Genomic DNA, 21,196 nt, shown 5'->3' with positions numbered 1-21,196 from the left:
CTCAACAAGATCACCATCAAGAATAGGTATCCTCTACCTTTGATATTTGGACTTCTCGATCAACTGAATCAAGCTAAGATCTATACAAAAATAGATCTATGGCAAGCATATAATCTAATACATATTAAAGAAGGAGATGAATGGAAGACTGAGTTTCAAACTATGAATGGGTATTTTCAATACAACATTATACCTTTTAAACTTAGAAATGCATTGGTAACTTTTTAACATCTAATAAATGATGTCTTTCAAGAGTTTTTAGACAATTTTGTTGTCTGTTATCCGGATGACATCTTGATCTATTCTAAAAACATAGATGAACATGAACTTCATGTTTATCGTGTATTACAAAAATTAGGAGATGTGGGACTCTATACAAAGATAGAAAATTACATATTCCACACTACTCAAGTCGACTTTTTAAGATACATCATTTCAAATGATGGACTTAAGATGGATTCTAAGAAAGTTCAAATAATTATGGATTTGAAGATTTTAAAAATGGTAAGAGATGTCCAATACTTTTTGGGCTTTGCCAACTATTGTTGGATCTTCATCCAAGACTTCTCTCGAGTTGCAGCTCCACTTACATATTTGACTTACAAAGACAAAATTGAGTGAAATAAAGAAGTTGAAGCATCTTTTTAAACTTTGAAGTCAGCCTTTATTTCTGCACCAATCTTGTATTGCATCAACTTTTTTAAGGCATTTGTTATAGAAACAAATACATCAGACTTTGCTTTAGATGCTATATTATCACAAATGGGAGCAGATGATAAACTTCACCTAATAGCTTTTCATTCTAGAAAATTTTCAGTAATTGAGTTTAACTATGAAATCCACCATAAAGAGCTTCTTACAATCGTAGATTCATTTCAAGAATGGCGTCATCATTTAGAAGGTGCTTCTAATCTAGTCACTATATATACAAATCATAAGAATCTTGAGTACTTCATGTCAGCACGTATTTTAAATTGTCGCTAAGTCCATTCGAGCATGTCCTTATCAAGGTTTGATTTCAAAATCACCTATCGATCCAAAAAATAACAAGGTTTGTCAAGCATTCTTATCTTGCATTAAAAGAAGGAGATGCATCTTTTGATCAACAAAGAACAATTCTTTTGAAGTCAGAGCATTTTCATCTTCAAGTAATGAAATCAACATTGACTGTTGATTCGATCCTTGTGAAATAAATCCAATCAAGTATGTCTTCTGATCCTCTTGTTCACAATATCAAGAATCCTTCTTCTAAGTCCCAAGATACTTCTAAGTTTGAGTTCAAAAACAACCTACTCTATTTCGAAGATTGATTATATGTTCCAAAAAGAGAAGCACAATTATGTATTCTTCAAGCACGTCACGACTTTCCAGCAGTAGGACATTTTGGATACAATAAGACTTTGGAACTTATATCCAAAGATTTTTGGTGGCCATAAATGTAGAAGGATGTGAAAGACTTTGTTTAGTCATGCGACATTTGTTCAAGATGAAAAATTCCTCATCATTGACCTTACAGACTTCCTCAACCATTATCTATTTCAGAACAACCATGAACTTCTGTTTCTATGGATTTCATCATGGATCTTTCAATCTCAAGTTCTTATGACTCTATATTTGTGATAATAGATCGTTTTACTAAGATGGCACATTTTGTACTATGTACAAAATCTATCAAAGGTGAAGAAACAACTAAGCTCTTTCTTGACAACATCTATCACTATCACTATAAACTCTACTTTTGCTTCACTTTAGATCAAAACAATGATGCATGCAACCAATCACCAAGGATTTTTATCTCTTCTTGTTTATTTCATGTCTTTGTTCTTCCTTGAGCTATTTTATATAAGAAATATTTTCCAACCTACTAAAATTTCGATCTTCCAATAATCATTATTGAAATTTCTTACAATATATTAAAAAAATAAAGTTTACACAAAGATCAAAGTTCACAATTTACATAGACATTGACCAATCTCACATATATAATGTGAGATTTTCATTTAGTTTATTGTATTTTTATCATTTTTTCTAAATTTAACTTTCAATAGTATTTATAATAGTATTACACTTTTTTTTTTCCTACTATAGTTAGGATTTAAATTTTTATTCTCACTTTTGTTGCTATTATATTTTTATAAAAAAATTAATCTTATTTTGTTGAACTTAAATATCATTTTATCTTCTTAATTTTTTTTAATTATATTATAATATTTATCAATAATACAATATACACCCTTTGAGAAATAACTTCTATAACACATTTTTATTAATAAGACTATTTTTTTTGTAATTAGTTGCTACTAGAACCAATATGGATAAACTTATTTTTGATGCAATCCTTTTAAATTCTTACCTACTATTTATTTTAACCATCATCTAAATTTTAGATGCTACTTGTTATTTATCTATAAATAATATATATTATGAAAGCATCTAACTCTTAACTACGTTGGATTCTACATTATTTATTGTAATATAATATCATCTTTAATATTTACACTTTGTAAGCAATTGAAATATTACAACATGGATACATTTTTTGATTTCCGATGTTTTTGATGTTTATTATTTTTTTCTAAGATTTTTATTAAATACAAAAGAAATTATAAATTCTTAAAATAATATTTATATTTATTTTTCTATCTATAATTTTTTTACAAATAAAGTAGTATTAGACATCAATATGTTTGGTTTGTGAATGGTGTTTTGGATTCTTTGTGAATGCAATAAACTATTGATTTTTTCACATAATTAGAGTTTAATGTATTTACACAAGTTTAATTTTTCTAAAGGTTTTCATCCACAAATTACTTTCACTATAAAATATCTTGTTACTATATACTTTATTTCCATCATATTATGTAATTTGTGGTTATATCTTGTAATTTTATAAAATAGCTTTCACTCCCATAGAGAACATATATTTTACAATAGAACTACAATCATTTGTATTTTTAGTCCAATTTTCATCACAATAACCATGAAAATTAATATTCTCACTATTAATTCACAATTTTAGTATCAATGTGTCTTTTGTGTACCTTGTAATAATCTTCATTTTTTACCAATGTATAAGGTAAATTTTAAACATATTTTAGTTAAAAATGATAATATTTATTATATATGTGAGATATATTTTTATGCCTTTTATTACATTTATTACTAAATTAATATTATCTTATATAAAACATCTTATATTTTATTAATAATTTGTACATATTATTTTTCAAAAACTATAATCAGCTTTAAAAAGATGTAGTTTTAAAGAATTTCTAAGAACTAAATTTACGTATAATTTATACAATTATAATTTATAAAATTATAATTTATATTTTAATTATATAAAAACAATTATTTAGTTGAACTTGTACTATTGTTATAAAAAATATGCAAAAAATTAATTAATTTTTTTAAAAAAAAACTACTCCTAAAGTTTAACTATAAAAAAAATAAGGATTGTGCTAAGTCATTCTATCATGTGATTTATATAGAGAATTATATAGACATGGCTATTTTCCAAAAACCAATGCTTACCTAAAAATTAATAAAGTGCAAGTCAAAAAGCCACAGAGAGCTCAAATTGCAAGTGCAAGTAATATTGGAGTTATAGCAAGGGAGACACCATAATTAGTAAATACATTATAAACATCATAATCATCAAGAGAAACAATAGAAAAAAATATGACCACTGCATACTTTATTAAAGGCATATTTTTATGCACAAGGCTTACCTCAAATAAGCTTATAATAATAGCCAATCAAAAGGCCAATTTGTCTCCTTAGTTTATTCCATTGATTTAAACTCTACTTGATGTGTTTTTTATATTAGATAAAAGATCATATATGAATTCTTATCTAATCTAGCAATTATTAGAATTACTAGAAATATTTTGGTAAATATAATATTTTTCTTTAATATAAAAATATATTACTATACATATTTAAAATATCAATATGATCTTTTAATATTATTATTTATTTATTTATTTAAAAGATGTAATTTTTTGATGATTATATAAAAAAATTATTACTACAATTATTTAATTAGATATTCCAAGATAGTTTTATATTTTAATAAGCATTATTTTTTATAGTTTTTATTAAAATATTATATTATATTATATATATATATATATAATATTTTAATTTATATCTTATATTTTTGCAAGAAATTCTATTATGAGTCATAAAAAAAAATATCATGTGAATTTTCCTTTTTTTCTTTCTTATTGTTTTTTGAATTTGAATTTATGATATGGTTATTTTATGATATTTCAATTAATTTGAAGTATTTTTTTTAACTTTTATTTAAGATAGATGATCATGTATGTATGTATATATATATATATATATTTATATATATATATATATATATGATCTCTTGAATTGTATAATATACTATAGATTATAATAATCTAAAAAAAGTATTCTATTATTTCATTTAAAAGGACTTCAAAAAACCATAATATCTTTGGAGTATAATTTATCATCAAAATAAGTATTATAATTAACACTCTATTTGTTTAATTTAAAATTATATAAAAAATAATAATTTTATTGTAATACTCAATTATAACTATATTTAACTATTTTTGATGAATTCTAAAATCTAAATTCTAAATTTATTGGCTAAGAGAAGTTATAAGATAATAAAATTTATTTTAAAAAATTTAAATAAGAAGCATATTTTAGTAATGAATAAAAAAATATTTAAAATCTTAAAATAGAAGAAGATATAATAAGGCTTAAATATTTAAATTATCTAGGATTTAAAAGATTTATTTGTATTTATGTTTATAATAAAAAAGAATAAAAATAGAATTAAAAAGATATATTTTATAAAATATAAAAATATATATACTAATGTTCTTGTGTATTATAATTCAACCAATAACTTTTTCATACCAAACAACTGTTTTAGTTTACGAACATGTATCTATTTAAAATATCTAATTTAACTATGTATAAAAACATACTTAAAGGATGTATGAGTATAATATGATAGAATGTAACATGTGAATTTTATTATACAATTAAACTTACAATGTTCTTCAATGTCATGCCTTTTAATCTAGTTTAAAATTTAACAATACATATCAACATTACAAAGTTTTAAAAAATAGTATATTATTAATATCAGCTTGTTATTATTGCAACAATAACAACTAATAACAATGAAAATGATATAATATTTTGATCTCTTCTAATCCTTAGATAAAATTTAGACACATTTATCTCTTTATATTTGCAATGGAATCAAAACATAGATGTTCTTTTTATCTTAACATTATTCATAATGTAATTTACAATTTAATTATATCAAATATATGATTTCATGCATTTTGATACTAAGTTTTTTATAAATCACATCTATATATATATATATATATATATATACACACACACACACACTTTAGTGGTTAAACCATTGGCTTTGCCAACATGAAGTACTTTTTTGGCAGCCAATCAAGAAAACAAAAAAAAATAAAACACTATATGTGTTGATAGCCAAATAATGTCCTTTATTGCAATTAAAAAAATAGCACCACAACAGCCAAGTGCGGGTCGGGTTTAGCTAGCCATCACTGCTACTAGCCCAACCTGTCCTGTCCCATCTTGGCTCGTCCTATAAACTGAGTAACTTGGCAATAACTCAGTTTTACCACCTTATTGTTCTAACCAATGGAATTTTTGACACTCCAGTCAAACATAGGTTAGTCAATTTTTTTTATATTTAGATAAATATAGTAAATTAAATTATTTAATTTATCTATTTTATTAAAATAACATGCTCATCATTATATATATATATATATATATATATATTTCTTTTTTTTCTTTTTTTCTTTTTTAAATCAATTGCACACTGCACAAATAAAGCATAACTACATCACACATTGTATTGTAATCTTGATATGATAATGGTCTCAATCATAGTTTAATTTTAACTTAAAAATTCTTTAGGAGCAAGAACCAATATCAAAATTCAATAGATGGTAGAGATTATGCATTCAATCAACACCTTGTACAACAGTCCTTGTACAAGGCAATACAACACAATTTACTGCCATCACAAGAAATTTGCACAAAATACATCTCCCCTTATTCTGATATGTTACCGACAATTTTCTGATTTACAGTCAACGCTGGAGCAACAAAAGAAGCCTTGCAGGTTGCGATCCAAGTTAGTTTTTGAGCTCCAAGTGTGAACAGGGATATCACACTACCGACTGACGCAGCCGCGAGGCTAGTGATCACGGTTGCAAGTCGAGGTTTCCAGCGTTCGCGTTCGATTTCCCGCGCGATGGTGCTCCACCAACTCTGAACCCAGCCCAGCCCAGCCCGACCCGCGCCGAGAGTGCGGAGCAAGCAAGGAGGAGGGCTAGGGAAACAACACAATTTGTCTCTCGCTTCTCGGTGACCCATCTCTTGCTCCCTTTCCTGTAATTGCGGCTTTTTTTGACACGTAGGCTCGTGATTGAGGATCCTGCCGTGCGGTCAGATTCATGTGCATTGCTTAGAATCGTTGCCAATGCGAATTCCATCAATTTGTTGGGCTTTGGTTGCTACTCCAGCGCTTGAATTGCTGTACTAATCAACTGGGTTGGAGCGGGTTGAGAGCAGTCGATTGATTGATTGGTCTCTTCGGGGCGTCGTTGCTGCCACGTGTGTTCGATCGGATCGATGAGTTTGTGTTTGTCGTTTGCAATGGATTGAAGGAACCGAGCATGGTTGGGAGCGATTTCTCGGTGCGTGATTGACTGAGTGCTGCAAACGAAGCGCGTGAATTTGGCTATAACCTTGGAGGTGAGTGAAGGTTGCTTGCTCTTAGATTGGAGTCCTCATCCACGAAATAGAGGGTATTTTATGGGTTCACTGCTAGTGCTGGTTTGTGGGGGTTTAGGTTTCGGTGATCATTTAGTGCTGGAAGAGCTGGCGGAGCGGCCGTTTGTAGAAGCTCTTGGGCTTGAATGGGTTTTGGAAGTCGATCAAGTTCACTGAATTTAGTGCATTAGTGTTCATTAGATGAGCATGAAGGGATTGCGTGGGAGTGGATTGCTCTGATTGTCGAAGAGTTGGCCTTGTAATACCGTCCTCTTGTTTAGGTCACTTTGGAACTGAAGTAGTGATCTCCAGAATATTCTAATTGTTCAAGTGTGGATTGCAGGGTTGAGAAATCAAGTGAATGGCATGGTAACCTCGCTGCCGTCTAGCTCAACGCCTTTTTTTTTGTTTTTTTTGTTTTTTTTGTTTTTATCTGCTTACGAGTTTCAATTCGAGGTCTTGGGTAGGATAGGGTGGACGTGTTCGTCTTTTTGTGGCTTCTTGAGCTGGATGTGTTCTTCTTTGAGAACTAGTAATCACGTTACAGAGAAGCCTTGGGGGCAAGTCAGTCGGGTAACCGCCTTGCGGCGCAGCAGAAGCCCTGGATATTGTGGTTTTGGCAGCGTGCGGATGATTACCCCCAAGCCCTTGGCATGGAGACGCCTCAACTTCTCCTCTCCTCTGCCCGCACGGCCCCATCGGGCGCTGGGGTCTCAACATCATATCAACAAGACCTTCCGTTGAATCATCCTTCACCCAATCCTCTGGAAGAACCAGAATATATTTGTAGATACTCAGTCACCAAGCACTCCTGGCGTGGGAAGTACAAGCGCGTATTGTGCATCTCTACCACTCAGATCTTAACCCTCGATCCTATCACTCTGGCCACCACGAATGAGTATGACATTGCAATCGATTATGAAGGAGCAGCCCCTGTTGCTGGTGGGCGAGAGGATCCACTCCAGCAGCATGCGCTCGAGTTCACCATCAATGTCCGCAACGAGGGTCGTGGGAAGTTCAAGCCTATGCGATTCTCTTCTAGGTACCAAATTCTTGCCTCCTCACGGTCCTTTCTTATCAAACCGCCCTAAAACAAAACCATGGGGCTTTCTCAAATTTGCACAAGTATGCACGCAAACAATGGGATTAATCTGGATAATATTCACTTTGTTATCCTGAATTATTTATGACGATCTACCCATGGAATCATTTCCCAGACAGGTGTACTTTTGTTAGGCATCACTTTTTCCTCTTTTTTCTTCAAGTTTGATCACTTTTACGAGGACTGCTACTATTAGTGCTGATGTTCGATCACTTTGAATGCAGGTATCGAGCAGCAATTCTGACGGAATTGCACAATCTTAGGTCACTCAGAAGATTCCCTGGGGTACCTTCGTCTGCTGCGGAGAGCTCAGACTTTCCTGTTCTTCATCTGAGACGGCGTGCATCAGACTGGAGCTCTTTCGTACGAACCTCTCTTTTTGTCTTTGCCTTTCCTTGCCATTCTTTGTGTACCTCACAACTGTTTAGTGGAACAGTATGTTCTGCGCATTATGTCTTCGAAAATGAGTTTAATCAATTATCTTACGATTGATCCGAGACGAGTTGTTTATTGTCTATGGCTGGACTGAGTGGGGCGGTGGTTCCCTCAGATAGAGACCACCAGCGTACCGGTACAAATGAGTTTTGCACACGCTCTGCAGAATCTTGTTTAGAAAAGGGGTACTTGTACTTAGTTTGTATTGTGTAATGTTAAAACAATGTTTCTTTTATACTGATAAAGTCTTTGATGTTTTTAGGTCATGAGAGTCACATGGATCGGTATTGAAGTGCGGACAACGAGTGGCAGTCGTCATTGGTGTCTAGATTACCGTGATATGGATTCTCCAGCCATCATATTGCTTTCAGATGCCTATGGCAGGCGTGGCCAGGAAGGTGGAGGGTTTGTGTTATGCCCGCTGTTTGGTCGCAAGTGTAAAGCATTTACTGCTGCTGTGGGGGTTTCCAATTCCGCTATTTTGACTACCCTGGTACCCTTTTACATTGCTGCTTGCTAGCGTCTCATTGTTGCTATGCTCCCATGAATGTTTAGTTGAAGTTCTGCACGCTTAGACATGATTCTGGGTTCTCACTAGGCTTCCCATCGTAAAATTTAATCTATCTCGTTGTAAATTTTCCGGTTTTTCTGTAGGTGGTCTTTGTAGATGATTTGAGGGTGTAGGTGTTTAAATCGTTGGATCTCTTTTCGACTTTCTGACAGACAAAAATGGCTAAATCGTGTGTTGGGATTTCACTTAACGTTGACTCAACACAATCAATGAGTGCTCAAGAATTCTTGAAGCAAAGAGGTGAGTGTCTATGTTTTTTTTGTGCACTGAAACACTTGTTTGCATTGCTTCGATCTTGTACTTGTACTCCAGTATTTAACTCAAGATGAAAGTGAGCTGTTTGCTTCTGCGCATCGTTTTCATCATTTTTAAAAATTATTATTATTAGTTTTACGAGATTGATCTGACCATAAAGACATACAACAGCGAAGAATTCAGTAGGCGCCGAAGAATCACCCGTGGGAGAGTGGTCAGTAACAAGGATACGTACAACTGCACATGGCACAGCTCAATCTGGTATTTTGCAGATCCTGTATGGGATCAAAGATTTTGGTGGAGCCAGTGAATCTGTGTCAAGGCAGCTAGTTCTGACGAAAAGTTCATTGGTTGAAAGACGGAAGAACAATTATGAGGTTAGCAGTAAATATGCACTTTGATGAGGGTCATCTGCAATTTCCGGTCAATTAGTTTCAGCTATCTTTGGACTTATTATAACATATTTCACTTGTCTATTATTTTTATGTAATTCACAGTGTGTATTATAGATAGATGACTGTCTTACAGCACATGCATTATTAGAGTGTTTGGTAGAGCTTTGCCCTTCTCCAAAGAAAAAAGAAAAAGAAAATAAAGAAAAGACAAAATAGAAAGAAAGAAAATCAGCTCCTGCATTTCTCTGGAAACTAACAAATGGTTCTGTTTCAGGCGGTCATTGTCCGATCTTTATCTGCGGTGGCTGGTCTTGTTCGGTTTGCTGAGGAACCCCAAATGTTTGCGATTGACTTCAATGATGGTTGCCCTCTTCATGTGTGGTTCTTTTAACTACTCGCCACGTCTTTCTTGTTCATATATGTTTTATTTGTACACAGTTGCTCTAATAAGACAGTGCCATCTTTTGTTCCTGGGTTTTTACCGAGTGTTTTATTTAAGTAATTAAGCTGAAGGACTCGTTGTGTGCTAACGAATGGTGTCTCTCATCTGTGTAGGTCTATTCAAGCACATCACGGGATAGTCTCTTGGCAGCAGTTCGGGATACCATACAGACGGAGGTGAGTTTGATAACTGTTGTCGATCATCTTACGTCATGGAAATTCTATATTATAAGTTTCCTTTATGATCCATTTCTATGAACAGAAGTATCTATCTTCCTTATGACACGGATGTGAGTGTGCTATCTTTGTTTTTTAAAGGGTGTTACTCTTCTATACTCTGTATTCTGCTTCTTCTTGATTCGATCAAAATTTTACGAGAAGTCATAATCTATGGCTTACCTTGTGCTAATAATTCTCTTGTAACAGGGTCAACGTCCTATTCCCATGCTGGCTAGAGTAATCATGCCAGGCCACCGACTTGATCCTCCCTGTGGGCGCGTGATGCCACCTCCCTCACCAGTTGCTGTAAGTGGTCCCCATCGTTTGTTTGCTGATGTGGAAGGGGAGGCTCTCCATGTAAAGCATCTCTCAGCAGCTGCGAAGGATGCGGTTGCTGAGAATGGGTCTATTCCAGGATCCAAAGCTCGTCTTTGGAGGCGTGTTCAAGAGTTTAATGCTTGTGTTTCTTACGAAGGTTTACAACCGCAAATGGAAGTCACTGATGTTACTCTTATGACACTGTTGTCGATGTTGCCTGGTCCATTAAACCTACCACCTGATAGCCATCCTCCTCCTCCGCCATCTCCTAAAGCAGCGGGCACACTGGTGGGTTTAATAGCTTGCTTGCGTCGCTTGATGGGATCCTCGTATGCAGCATCATTTGTGGCTTCGCTGTCTGTTGCTGCCAGCCGATTAATGGGCCTGCTTCAGTCGGGTTCAGAGGCTGTGGCCATGGAAGCTGCAGGACTTGTGGCGATGCTTATTGGAGGAGGGCCTGATGAAAATAATCTGTTGGCAATGACAAGGGCCGAGAAACATGCAAGTGTCATCCTTGCAAAGTCAGCAATGTTTGGAAGTCAGCGCCATATTATGATTCTTGTCTATCGCTTGAAACCAGCAACTGTGTCTCCATTACTCTCAATGGCAATAGTTGAGGTTCTTGAGGCAATGTTATGTGAACCCCAAAGTGAGACTACAGACCACCCTACATTCGTAGAGATGCTGCGGCAAGTGGCTGGCTTGAAACGTCGGTTGTTTGCTCTGTTTGGGCATCCTGCAGAAGGAGTCCGTGAAACCATAGCTGTCATCATGAGAGCAATTGCAGAGGAAGATGCTGTTGCTGCCGAGTCAATGAGGGATGCTTCGTTGCGGGATGGAGCGTTATTACGGCATCTTGTTCATGCATTTTTCTTATCCGCTGGGGAACGGAGGGAAGTCAGCCGGCAGCTTGTTGCCTTGTGGGCAGATGCACATCAACCGGCACTTGATCTGCTCTCAAGAGTGCTACCTCCTGGGCTTGTGGCATACCTTCAGACACGGTCTACAGATGAAGACGAATTTGATGCTCAAAGTCTATCATCGAGCAATGCCTCAGTCAAGAGAAAGCAACAGAGAATTCTGCAACGGCGGAAGGGGAGATTTCCTCGGAAAAGCAACGCAAGCATTTCATCAAATTTACCTAATCCATTCTCAGCCCCTGCTCTTGATGTTGGGAATGTACAACAACCACAACTAAACGTGAACCAGAATCTTCCAAGCTCTCAAGGACCAACTGCTTTGTCTTCAGAGGAGAGTGTTCTTTCCAGTACAAAAGTCTTTTCTCCAACTGCAATTGGTTCTTCACAAGCTTTACCTGCCTTGGCACAACCCATTACTGCAAATCCATACACCATTGGAGACCAGCATTCGGGAAGTGAGATGCTCGGTAGCGATGCTTCTAGTATTAATGATTCTCAGCCGCCAGTCCCCGCACCTGCCCAGATAATAACGGATAATATGACTGTTGGTTCTGGTTGTTTGCTTTCCAACTGGCCGGAATTGTGGCGTGAATTTGGCTTCGATCACTCTCGTGCTGACCTGATCTGGAACGAACGGACTCGCCAAGAACTTCGGGAAGCTCTTCAAGCTGAAGTTCATCTTTTAGATGTGGAAAAAGAACGGACTTTGGATGCTAGCATGCTTGGCAGAGTGTCAGTGGCAGGAGATACTTCCTCTATGAAAGAGTCCACGAGTCAAATTTCCTGGAATTACGCAGAATTTGCAGTGCAATATCCCAGCCTTTCAAAAGAGGTTTGTGTGGGACAGTACTACCTCCGACTTCTTTTGGAAAGTGGGAGTGGAGCTGAACGTTTTCCTCTTCGTGATCCTGTAGCGTTTTTCCGGGCTTTGTATCATCGATTCCTGTGCGATGCTGACATTGGACTTACTGTTGAGGGCTCTGCTAGAGATGATCTTGGGGGTGACTGGTGTGACATGTCTGGTTTGGATGGTTTTGGAGGAGGAGGGGGAGCTTCGGTTCGGGACTTATGTGCGAGAGCTATGACTATAGTTTATGAGCAACACCATCAAACGATTGGACCCTTTGATGGGACTCCACATATCACTGTGCTACTGGATCGTACTAGTGACAGGACTTTACGACATCGATGCCTCCTCTTGTTAAAGGTTCATCACATACTGCTATGGCTTTTAGTCTGGAAGTTTTCTGAGCTCTGTTCGATCTTACGTTATTATGTACTTACCTTGTAATGATAGATCAATATCTAAGTTTATTGTTGATTTATTTGGACGACACTTGGCTAACTTTTCATTAAAAAGTCTTATTTATGTCACTGATGTCTAATCATTTCCAAGATGTTCTAGTATTTGCGAGTGCCTCAAGATTCTTATAATATTATTTTTAGTCTGTTGATCTACTTTTATGATGCACAGGCTCTTGTGAGGGAACCGGCAAATGCGAAGTTGTCTGTTGCTGTTGGAGGTTGCGTTCTTGTTGTCGATCTCCTAACTACCGCGCATGAAGCATCAGAAAGAACTGCAATACCTCTTCAGTCCAATTTAATTGCGGCCAGTGCCTTTGTCGAGCCTCAAAAGGAGTGGCATTATGTTACCAAGGCCGGAGGCCAAGTGGGGCCCGTGGAGAAAGATGTGATTAGGCGTGCTTGGTCGAAACAAGAGATTGATTGGGATTCGAAGTGTTGGGCACATGGCATGACGGAGTGGAAACGTCTACGGGATATTCGAGAGTTACGGTGGGCGCTTGGAAGTGGGGTAGCATTATTGTCTCCTGTGCAGGTGCGTTGTTGTTGAGTACTTGCCATTACGTAACTTCATAAGATATCTCATACTGTCTAATGTGGCTACCTCTGGTTGAAATCGTGAGATAGTAATTATAATGTTTTTGGGAACAAACACTAAAAAATCTAAAAGAGCTTTGGAGGTTATTTTGGTTAATTGTGCGGCGAGGAAAGATTAACGAAGCCATTGGGCGGGATATTTCAATGACTTTATCTTGATGTGCAACTTTTAGTTCATATCAAGTTTTTAATTTTTAAATTTTATAGCAGAGGATCATTACCTGTCAGAAATAGAAACATCAAACAGAAATATCAAACATTGAGTTTTGAAGCAGAACTTGTTGGTTTGCAGGTGGGAGAAGTGGCGCTGTCTATCTTGCACAGCATGGTTGCCGTTCATTCAGACTTAGATGACGCTGGAGAGCTTATTATACCAACTCCTCGTGTGAAACGCATCCTTACCAGCCCTCGGTGCTTGAATCATATTGCCCAGGTAAGGTTCCTTCACCTGATTTCGTGTTTTTTGGTATTGATGGTTTCCTGTTTTAAAGAACGTTGAGAGCCATTTGATACTGTTGATTGATCCTCTAGGTCTGGAAATGGTCTGATAATGATCAAAAGTGCAACTAACATAGACATGCTGATGCACATATTTTGATTTGCAGGCGATGCTAACTGGGGAGCCTGCCCTTGTAGAAAATGCAGCATCATTGCTGAAGGCAATACTAACTAGAAATCCCAAGTCAATGGCACGCCTGTACAATACTGGCGCCTATTATTTTGCTCTGGCGTACGGTGGCTCAAACTTGGATTCTGTTGCACAGCTTTTTTCTGCTACCCATACTTACCAGGCATTTCATGGGGGTGCTGATGCAGCCATGTCGTCCTCACTTCCATTGTCTAAAAGGAGTGTATTAGGGGGTCTTTTACCAGAGAGTCTGTTGTACGTTTTGGAGAGAAGTGGTCCATCTGCATTTGCGGCTGGACTAGTTGCCGATTCTGATACCCCAGAGATCATTTGGACTCATAAGATGCGCGGAGAACGTCTTATCGACCAGGTTTATCTCCATCTTTCTGTTTCTGTCTTGAAGTTCTGTGGTGTAAAATCTGTTTCTTTTGTGGTGTGATTTTGAAATTGTGTGATCGACTGGGTGTTTGAGGGTTTTATTCGACGGATGAAGCTGCTGTAGTATGTTATGGTTGATTTTACTCTCAACATAAAAATCGATTTAGGAACAGTTTTTCTAGGTTCTGATGAACTACAGCTTTCGTGTTGAACGTAACTCAAACATCAGGTCTTTAAACATCTTGGAGACTTTCCTCAAAAGCTCCCACAGCATTGTCATGCTCTGTACGAGTATGCACCTATGCCACCTGTAACCTATCCTGAGCTTCAAGATGAGATGTGGTGCCACCGCTATTATCTACGCAACCTATGTGATCAGATCCGCTTTCCATTTTGGCCGATTGTGGAACATGTCGAATTCCTCCAATCTCTGCTGGCTATGTGGAGAGAAGAGGTCACTAGGCGACCTTTAGATCTGTCTGAAGAAGAGGCTTGTTCCATCCTGGAAATTTCTTCGGATGAAGCTGAAACTAGTGGTGAGAATGGTGAGGGTGGAGAGGAAGGTAAGACAAACACTGTTAAGATATTTGGGCGTGTTGATGAGGATATTCTCAAGCGCCAATACCGGAGGTTGGCCATGAGATATCATCCAGACAAGAACCCACAAGGCAGAGATAAGTTTTTGGCTGTTCAGAAGGCCTACGAGCGATTGCAGGTGAATGCAGAGCCATTGTTTCTATTTCTCAATAACAGTTTAACTTTGCGCAAGAGTCGCTTACATTCAAGAGTTGTGCTTTTGATATGCCATTTGAATCTTTTGAAATTATACATCTCAAGGAACTTTTTGTTAATGAACAATTTTTAATGTTCAAGCAAAAGTAACACTTTGCATGAATCAGGCCACATTACAGGGTCTGCAAGGTCCTCAGCCATGGCGGCTTCAGCTTTTGTTGAAAGCACAATGCATTCTTTTCGGTAGGTATGGAGCTGTCTTAGAGCCTTTTAAATATGCCGGATATCCACTGCTGCTGAACGTGATTACAATAGATCGCGACGACAACACTTTCCTTTCCCCGGAACGAGCTCCACTCCTTGAAGCAGCCACCGAACTAATTTGGCTTACGTAAGTGTTAGTATTCTTTTTTCTCTTCGTCCATTGTTTTGTACTTCATGATATTTAACGTAGCCTTGTAGTAATATAATTGGATCTATATATAATTTGTGTCTGCAGGTGTTGTTCGTCTGCTTTGAATGGGGAAGAGTTGGTACGCGACGAAGGTATATCTTTGTTGGCCTCTTTACTTGCTCGATGTATGAGTGTTGTGCAAAGGACAACGCCTTCAACAGATCCAGCTGCTGTTATTGTCAGCAATATTATGCGCACTTTTGCAGGTAAAGTGCTCTCGTTTTTAGGGATATTTCATGTTTTGAAAGCTTAGAAAATGTTTGGGATATTCTTGGTTAGGTTATAGATCAGTCCAGAATCGATGTTGAAAAATGTCGTTGACTGCTTCGCAGTATGGTGATCTTGTTCTTAGTCTTTCTCACAGACCCGCGGATTTGTTTTACATCTCCCGAGGTGATCGGCAGTTGTAACTCTACATGTTTTGATTGTGTTCCAGGATTGAGTACATTCACAAGTGCTCGTCGAGAGGTGCAACAGCTTACAGGATTCACAATTGATGTAGTACACTGTTGCGAACTAGAGTTGGCAACAACAGCAGTTGAAGCTGCTTTAAAAACTGCCGCTCATCTAGCAGCCTCATCGAATCTTCAGGATGCACTTTTGAAGGCTGGAATTATATGGTCAGTCCAGTTGCCGTGTTAATCATGTGCTTTGTTCCATTTTAATCGATATTGTGAAGTATTTGCTAATTGTGTGTGTGTGTGTGTGTGTGTGTTTTTTTTTTGTGATTTCATTAATATTATTGATGCAGTTGCACTTATCAAATTTTGGTATATTAATTTTACGAAGTCTAATGTTCTCAATGCTTGTTGGCACAACCAATTTTAGAACTAGAGTTGGTAAGTTGTCTCTTTGCGTAATTAATATACTAAGAGTACAGGGTCCTGCTAATTATAAGATGAGTATGTTTTAATGTTCATTACTGCTTGTTTCAGGTACCTGATACCTCTTCTTTTGCAATATGACTCCACAGCGGAGAACAGCTCTGCTACTGGACCTCAGATCGGGAATAGTATTCAAACGTCTAAGAATATACATGCGATCCTTGCGGTTCGTGCATTAGCTAGATTATCTGGTCTGCTGGATGATGAGACCCCTTCCAACGAAATTGCCGCCAAATCATTGCGGAATATGCTAACCCCAAAACTTGCAGCCATGTTGGGTAACGAATCCCCCAGAGACCTGCTTCGAAACCTCAACTCTAATGTTGAATCTGCACAGGTCCGCTGAATTCTATTACTTTCACGCCTGTGGTTGAGCTCTTCTTTTAAATTTTATAATTTCTTATCATTACCAGGGAATCTATATTGCAAGTAAGAACTATGAAGAATAGAAGGTCAATATTAGTGAAGGGTCAAAGTATTATGCTGTTTATTTAGCAATTTTTAGTTAGTTTATTGGAAGCATTCAAGTCTTTGGCTTTGCTTCATCTCCTTCCTTGCCTTACTCCACTCAATATCTGTTGCGAGAAGTTCCTAACTGCATAAATTTGGTCCAACAGGACACTATCTACCTGTATTTTGTTTGTTTGTTTGTTTGTTTGTGTTTTTCTTTTCTTTTCTTTTTTTGAAAAATGATTGTTGTGCAGATTATCTGGAATTCAGCAATGAGGGCTGAACTGATGAACTTTGTTGAGAATCAGCGTATGTCTCGGCTCTCGGATGGCACATATGAAATGCAAGCAGCGCAGGACTTCAAATACAAAGCTCTTATTAATGAATTACATGTTGGTGATGTGTACTTGCGAGTCTACAATGAGCAGCCAGATTCGGAAATCACAAATGAGCAGTACTTTTGTGGGGCTTTAGTAGACTTCATTAGTAAAATTATGGAAGAGAGACGTAAATTACCAGACGTTGAAGCTCTCCCTGAGTCTGAACCTATTTCTCAAACTCAGCCAGAAGCTGGATTAAGTGAAAACCCGACACCTCCAGTTCCGATCGAGTACCAGTTTGGTGTTGAAGCTCCAACAGAGGAGGGGGAGGAGACAAAAGAAGTTGTTTCTTCAGAAGTTTCTCCTGATGTCAGTTCAAGTTCTCACGAGTCACCTGGAAAGACTCTTGTCAAGAACCTCACCATGGCGCTCACAGCTTTGCAGGTCTGAATCTGAATTTCAAACTCTTTTTAAGCACTGTCTACATTCTTGTGGTGCTTTACTTTTATTTTTATTCTTAGTTGTTGCTGCTTGGAGCTTTAGGGGGTCGTTTTCTGGAATCTAGTGTTTTAAGTAGTATAGCTTCGAGAAATGTAACTAAATTGAATTCAAGATTTACTGTATAGACTTGGAACGATTTGAACTCGGATCAGACGATACGGCTTATGACATCGTTTTTGTTTTAGCAGAATGTCCTGAATGCAAACTCGGAGTTGACATCAGTTTTCTCCTCAAAAGAACGATTAGCACCTTTGCTGAGTTGTTTATTGGATACTGGACCCTCCAGCGATCAAGTACCACAAATCTGCCTCAATGTTCTTGCAAAGCTCACCATGCACACATCGTGTGTGGAAGCTTTGGCATCTGATCGTTCTGCATTACTTCTCCTCCTCCAGCTGTTGCATTGCGCTCCTGCTTGCAGGCCAGGCGCTTTAAGAGTTCTGTATTCACTTGCCAGTACTTCTGAACTTGCTTGGGCGGCTGCCAAGCATGGGGGAGTGGTATACATTCTTCAGCTGATTCTGCCTGGTCAAGGTTTGTTATAAATCGATTTGAAACCAAGCTATCATTCAATATGCTATTAGAGTCCGTTTTCTTTAACGGGATTTAATCAAGTGTGTCTATTATATACTAGTGCGAAGGAAAATTTGTGCTGCTCTTGGCCTATGTGTATTACCTAAGTGCACGGACAAGTTTTGATGATACGTTAAGAGCTATTATGTTTTCCTAATGTAGTCTCTAGAACTGTTAAGTTGCCAGGGTACTCGTTTTAGACTCTTGCTCAGACTGGGTCTTTCTGTTCCCAATTTGGACCTGTCATTGTCATGTTCCCGACAGCATTATTAATTTTTTTTTTATCAATTAATTTATTTTTCGCTTTTCTTATATTGTAGAAGAAGTATCCGTTCAGACAAGGATATCTACGGCGTCGTTATTAGGAAAGCTTGTGGGACAACCGATGCATGGACCTCGAGTAGCCATAACTGTGGCACGGTTCCTTCCAGATGGGTTGGTTTCTGCTATACGTGATGGACCAGGGGATGCAGTAGTGGCAGCCTTGGAACAAAGCAGCGAGACTCCAGAGCTTGTATGGAGCCCCGCGATGGCTGCTTCACTTGGTGCACAGCTGGCAACCATGGCAGCTGATCTGTATAGAGAACAAACCAAGGGAAAAGTGGTTGAGTGGGATCTTCCTGAGAATTCATCTGGGCAGCAAGTCGTCAATGATGAACCTCAGGTCTGCACATTTTTTTATCGTGCTTTTCTGTATTTAAGAATGCCAAAGTTGACATTTCGTAAACTGTCTTTAATGTCGTAGACTTACTCTCGTGGGTTCATTGGTGATTGATATAATTTTCTTTTTTTTCGTATCCTCCATGTTATTTGCTTCATTGTTTTGTACTTTTTATCCTCAGGTTGGTGGAGTGTATGTCCGCTTGTTCCTGAAAGATCCAAAATTCCCTCTTAGAAACCCTAAGCGGTTCTTAGAAGGGTTGCTAGACCAATATGTGACAGCGGCGGCAGCTACGCATGCAAGGGGCGGGTCTCAAGTGGACACACAACTCCCATTATTACTCTCTGCAGCTCTAGTGTCACTCTTACGTGTTCAGCCCCTTCTTGCTGACCATGTAGCTCATTTAGGTTACGTACCAAAGCTGGTTGCAGCTATGGCTAACGAGAATCGTATAGTCTCGACAGCTTCCTCTCAGCAAGTTTTAGCTAAAAGTGAGAATCTAGGTGGGGAAATTCTTTGGGGAGCTGAGGATGGAGAAGTCTTGTTGGGGAGTCAAACTCCTCAAGAACAGGTTCGGTTAAGCTGCTTGAGGGTATTGCATCAGTTGGCTGCCTCTACAGCATGTGCAGAGGCTATGGCTACACCTGGAATGGGCTCCCCCCAGATTGTATCACTTTTGATGAAGGCCATAGGATGGCAAGGAGGCAGTGTGCTGGCACTTGAAACTCTCAAGAGAGTAGTTGCCGCAGGCAATCGCGCTCGTGATGCACTTGTAGCTCAAGGACTGAAGTGAGTATCTTCTTACATATCCTGTTATGCTAAATTACGTAGGTGCTTGTTTAGCAAGTGTATGGGATTTGATGTAAGTAGATTGAATGAATGTCCTCATTAATTAAACCACGACTTTGGGCTGGGTGCTGGGCTATGAGAATATCCGGTCCTCAAGTTGGGATGCATCGTAAGTTTCTTGTTGATGTGCAGGGTTGGTTTGGTGGAGGTTTTGCTTGGTATTTTGGACTGGCGGGCTGGAGGAAGAAATGGTTTATGTTCTCAAATGAAGTGGAATGAAAATGAAGCTTCAATAGGTCGTGTTTTGGCCGTTGAGGTATGTTGAACTGTAACTTCCTTTCTTAACCTTTTACATCTAGTCTGGTTGATCTGTATGTGAGATCTAAAAGGTTACTCCATGCTAGTCTTTTATGTGTGGACGACCTTAATCGAAGTATTTCTTATGTTAGTGATTTTATAGGAGCACCTATTTTCTAGAATGCTATTATACACCTATGTAATTTTATCTGGAAATGTTGCTGAAATGTATGGTAAAAAAATACAGCATGTGGAGTGCTGTAATTATGAGTTACTTGCCATTTACATGTTCTTCTGTAGTGTTAGCTACTTAAGCTTCTCTTGCAAGCGTTTTAAAGGGCATTGTTGTGGATGTTCAGCATACTCTAAGAGGGTCTGGATGGGGTTGATGTGCAGGTTTTGCAGGCCTTTGCTGCGGAGGGTGGGCACTCTGCTAGAGTTCAAACTATTTTATCTGCATCTGATGTACGATCTCTTTCTATCTCTGTCTAGGTTTTGCTAACATTTCGAGCATGGGCACCTTAAGCATTCGAAACTAAAAAGTGTCGTTCTACTCTGGTTCAGGTGACGTGCTTGTTGTTTTATGATTGTTGGATTGTTGAAACTGTTGACAAATGAGTTGTTTCGGAATTATCAGGTATGGAGTGCTTACAAGGATCAGAAGCACGATCTCTTCTTACCTTCAAATGCCCAAACTGCCGCAGCTGGTATAGCTGGTCTTATTGAAAACTCCTCTGGAGTTGTAAAATATGCCCTTCCTCAATCTTCTCCTCGAACTGCAGTGGTTAGGTTTTCCGACTCTGATTCCTGACACGAATTAAGGTATACAGTAAGCCTTAGCCTCTACCTCTGTTTCCAGCTCCTTATGGGTTCTCTATTTGTGTAGAGTGTTGATTTTGTATACTTGGATCTCTTCTATTTTCATTTGTAATCATTTAGGCTGGTCACCAGTCTGCAAGATTCGACAGGTTTTTTTTGGTACATCTTAGATAGATGTAGATTCAGTAGTGGTGGTATTGAAGTTAGGCTTCAGTAATTTGTAATTGGTTCAGCAGGGCGCTTGACGGTATATGGCCGTCTTGAACTCCTCACGAGGTTTCGTTGTTTTGCCACAAATGTAAATAAATGTGCACTGTTGCATTCTCTGAA

General features: G+C 37.8%; 1 protein-coding gene across 4 annotated transcripts; it reads left to right on the top strand.

The window, feature by feature from the left end:
• Window positions 1-6,447: 6,447 nt before the first annotated feature.
• LOC112281258 (dnaJ homolog subfamily C GRV2) lies at window positions 6,448-21,196 on the top strand. Of its 4 annotated transcripts, XM_090250002.1 has the most exons (26): window positions 6,448-6,497; window positions 6,720-6,807; window positions 7,169-7,194; window positions 7,373-7,867; window positions 8,152-8,290; window positions 8,625-8,855; window positions 9,086-9,173; window positions 9,360-9,565; window positions 9,858-9,959; window positions 10,139-10,201; window positions 10,451-12,688; window positions 12,956-13,318; window positions 13,673-13,813; window positions 13,986-14,378; window positions 14,616-15,101; window positions 15,286-15,509; window positions 15,618-15,778; window positions 16,009-16,192; window positions 16,508-16,793; window positions 17,161-17,670; window positions 17,916-18,261; window positions 18,621-18,964; window positions 19,143-19,750; window positions 19,925-20,066; window positions 20,444-20,512; window positions 20,685-21,196. In XM_090250002.1, the coding sequence occupies exons 4-26, from the start codon at window positions 7,479-7,481 to the stop codon at window positions 20,856-20,858; spliced, it is 7,887 nt and encodes a 2,628-aa protein (XP_090106128.1). In that variant the 5' UTR covers window positions 6,448-6,497; window positions 6,720-6,807; window positions 7,169-7,194; window positions 7,373-7,478; the 3' UTR covers window positions 20,859-21,196. The 4 variants fall into 4 exon arrangements, with proteins under 4 accessions (XP_090106128.1, XP_024373334.1, XP_090106130.1 ...); XM_024517566.3 differs by lacking the exon at window positions 6,448-6,497 and having other exon boundaries at window positions 6,542-6,807; window positions 19,943-20,066; XM_090250004.1 differs by lacking the exons at window positions 6,448-6,497; window positions 6,720-6,807; window positions 7,169-7,194 and having other exon boundaries at window positions 7,337-7,867; window positions 19,943-20,066.

This window comes from Physcomitrium patens, chromosome 4 (genome assembly GCF_059467195.1).
Source record: "Physcomitrium patens ecotype Gransden chromosome 4, ASM5946719v1, whole genome shotgun sequence".
NCBI lineage: Eukaryota > Viridiplantae > Streptophyta > Bryopsida > Funariales > Funariaceae > Physcomitrium > Physcomitrium patens.
Note: the sequence above shows the minus strand (reverse complement) of the source record. Positions and strands in the feature narration are given on the sequence as shown.

Coding starts and splice junctions, on each gene's coding strand:
- LOC112281258 (XM_090250002.1), top strand. CDS start 7,479: ATGGAGACGCCTCAACTTCTCCTCTCCTCTGCCCGCACGGCCCCATCG. Junction 9,174..9,359: donor AGAATTCTTGAAGCAAAGAG/GTGAGTGTCTAT, acceptor GACATACAACAG/CGAAGAATTCAGTAGGCGCC. Junction 18,262..18,620: donor GCTGATTCTGCCTGGTCAAG/GTTTGTTATAAA, acceptor CTTATATTGTAG/AAGAAGTATCCGTTCAGACA.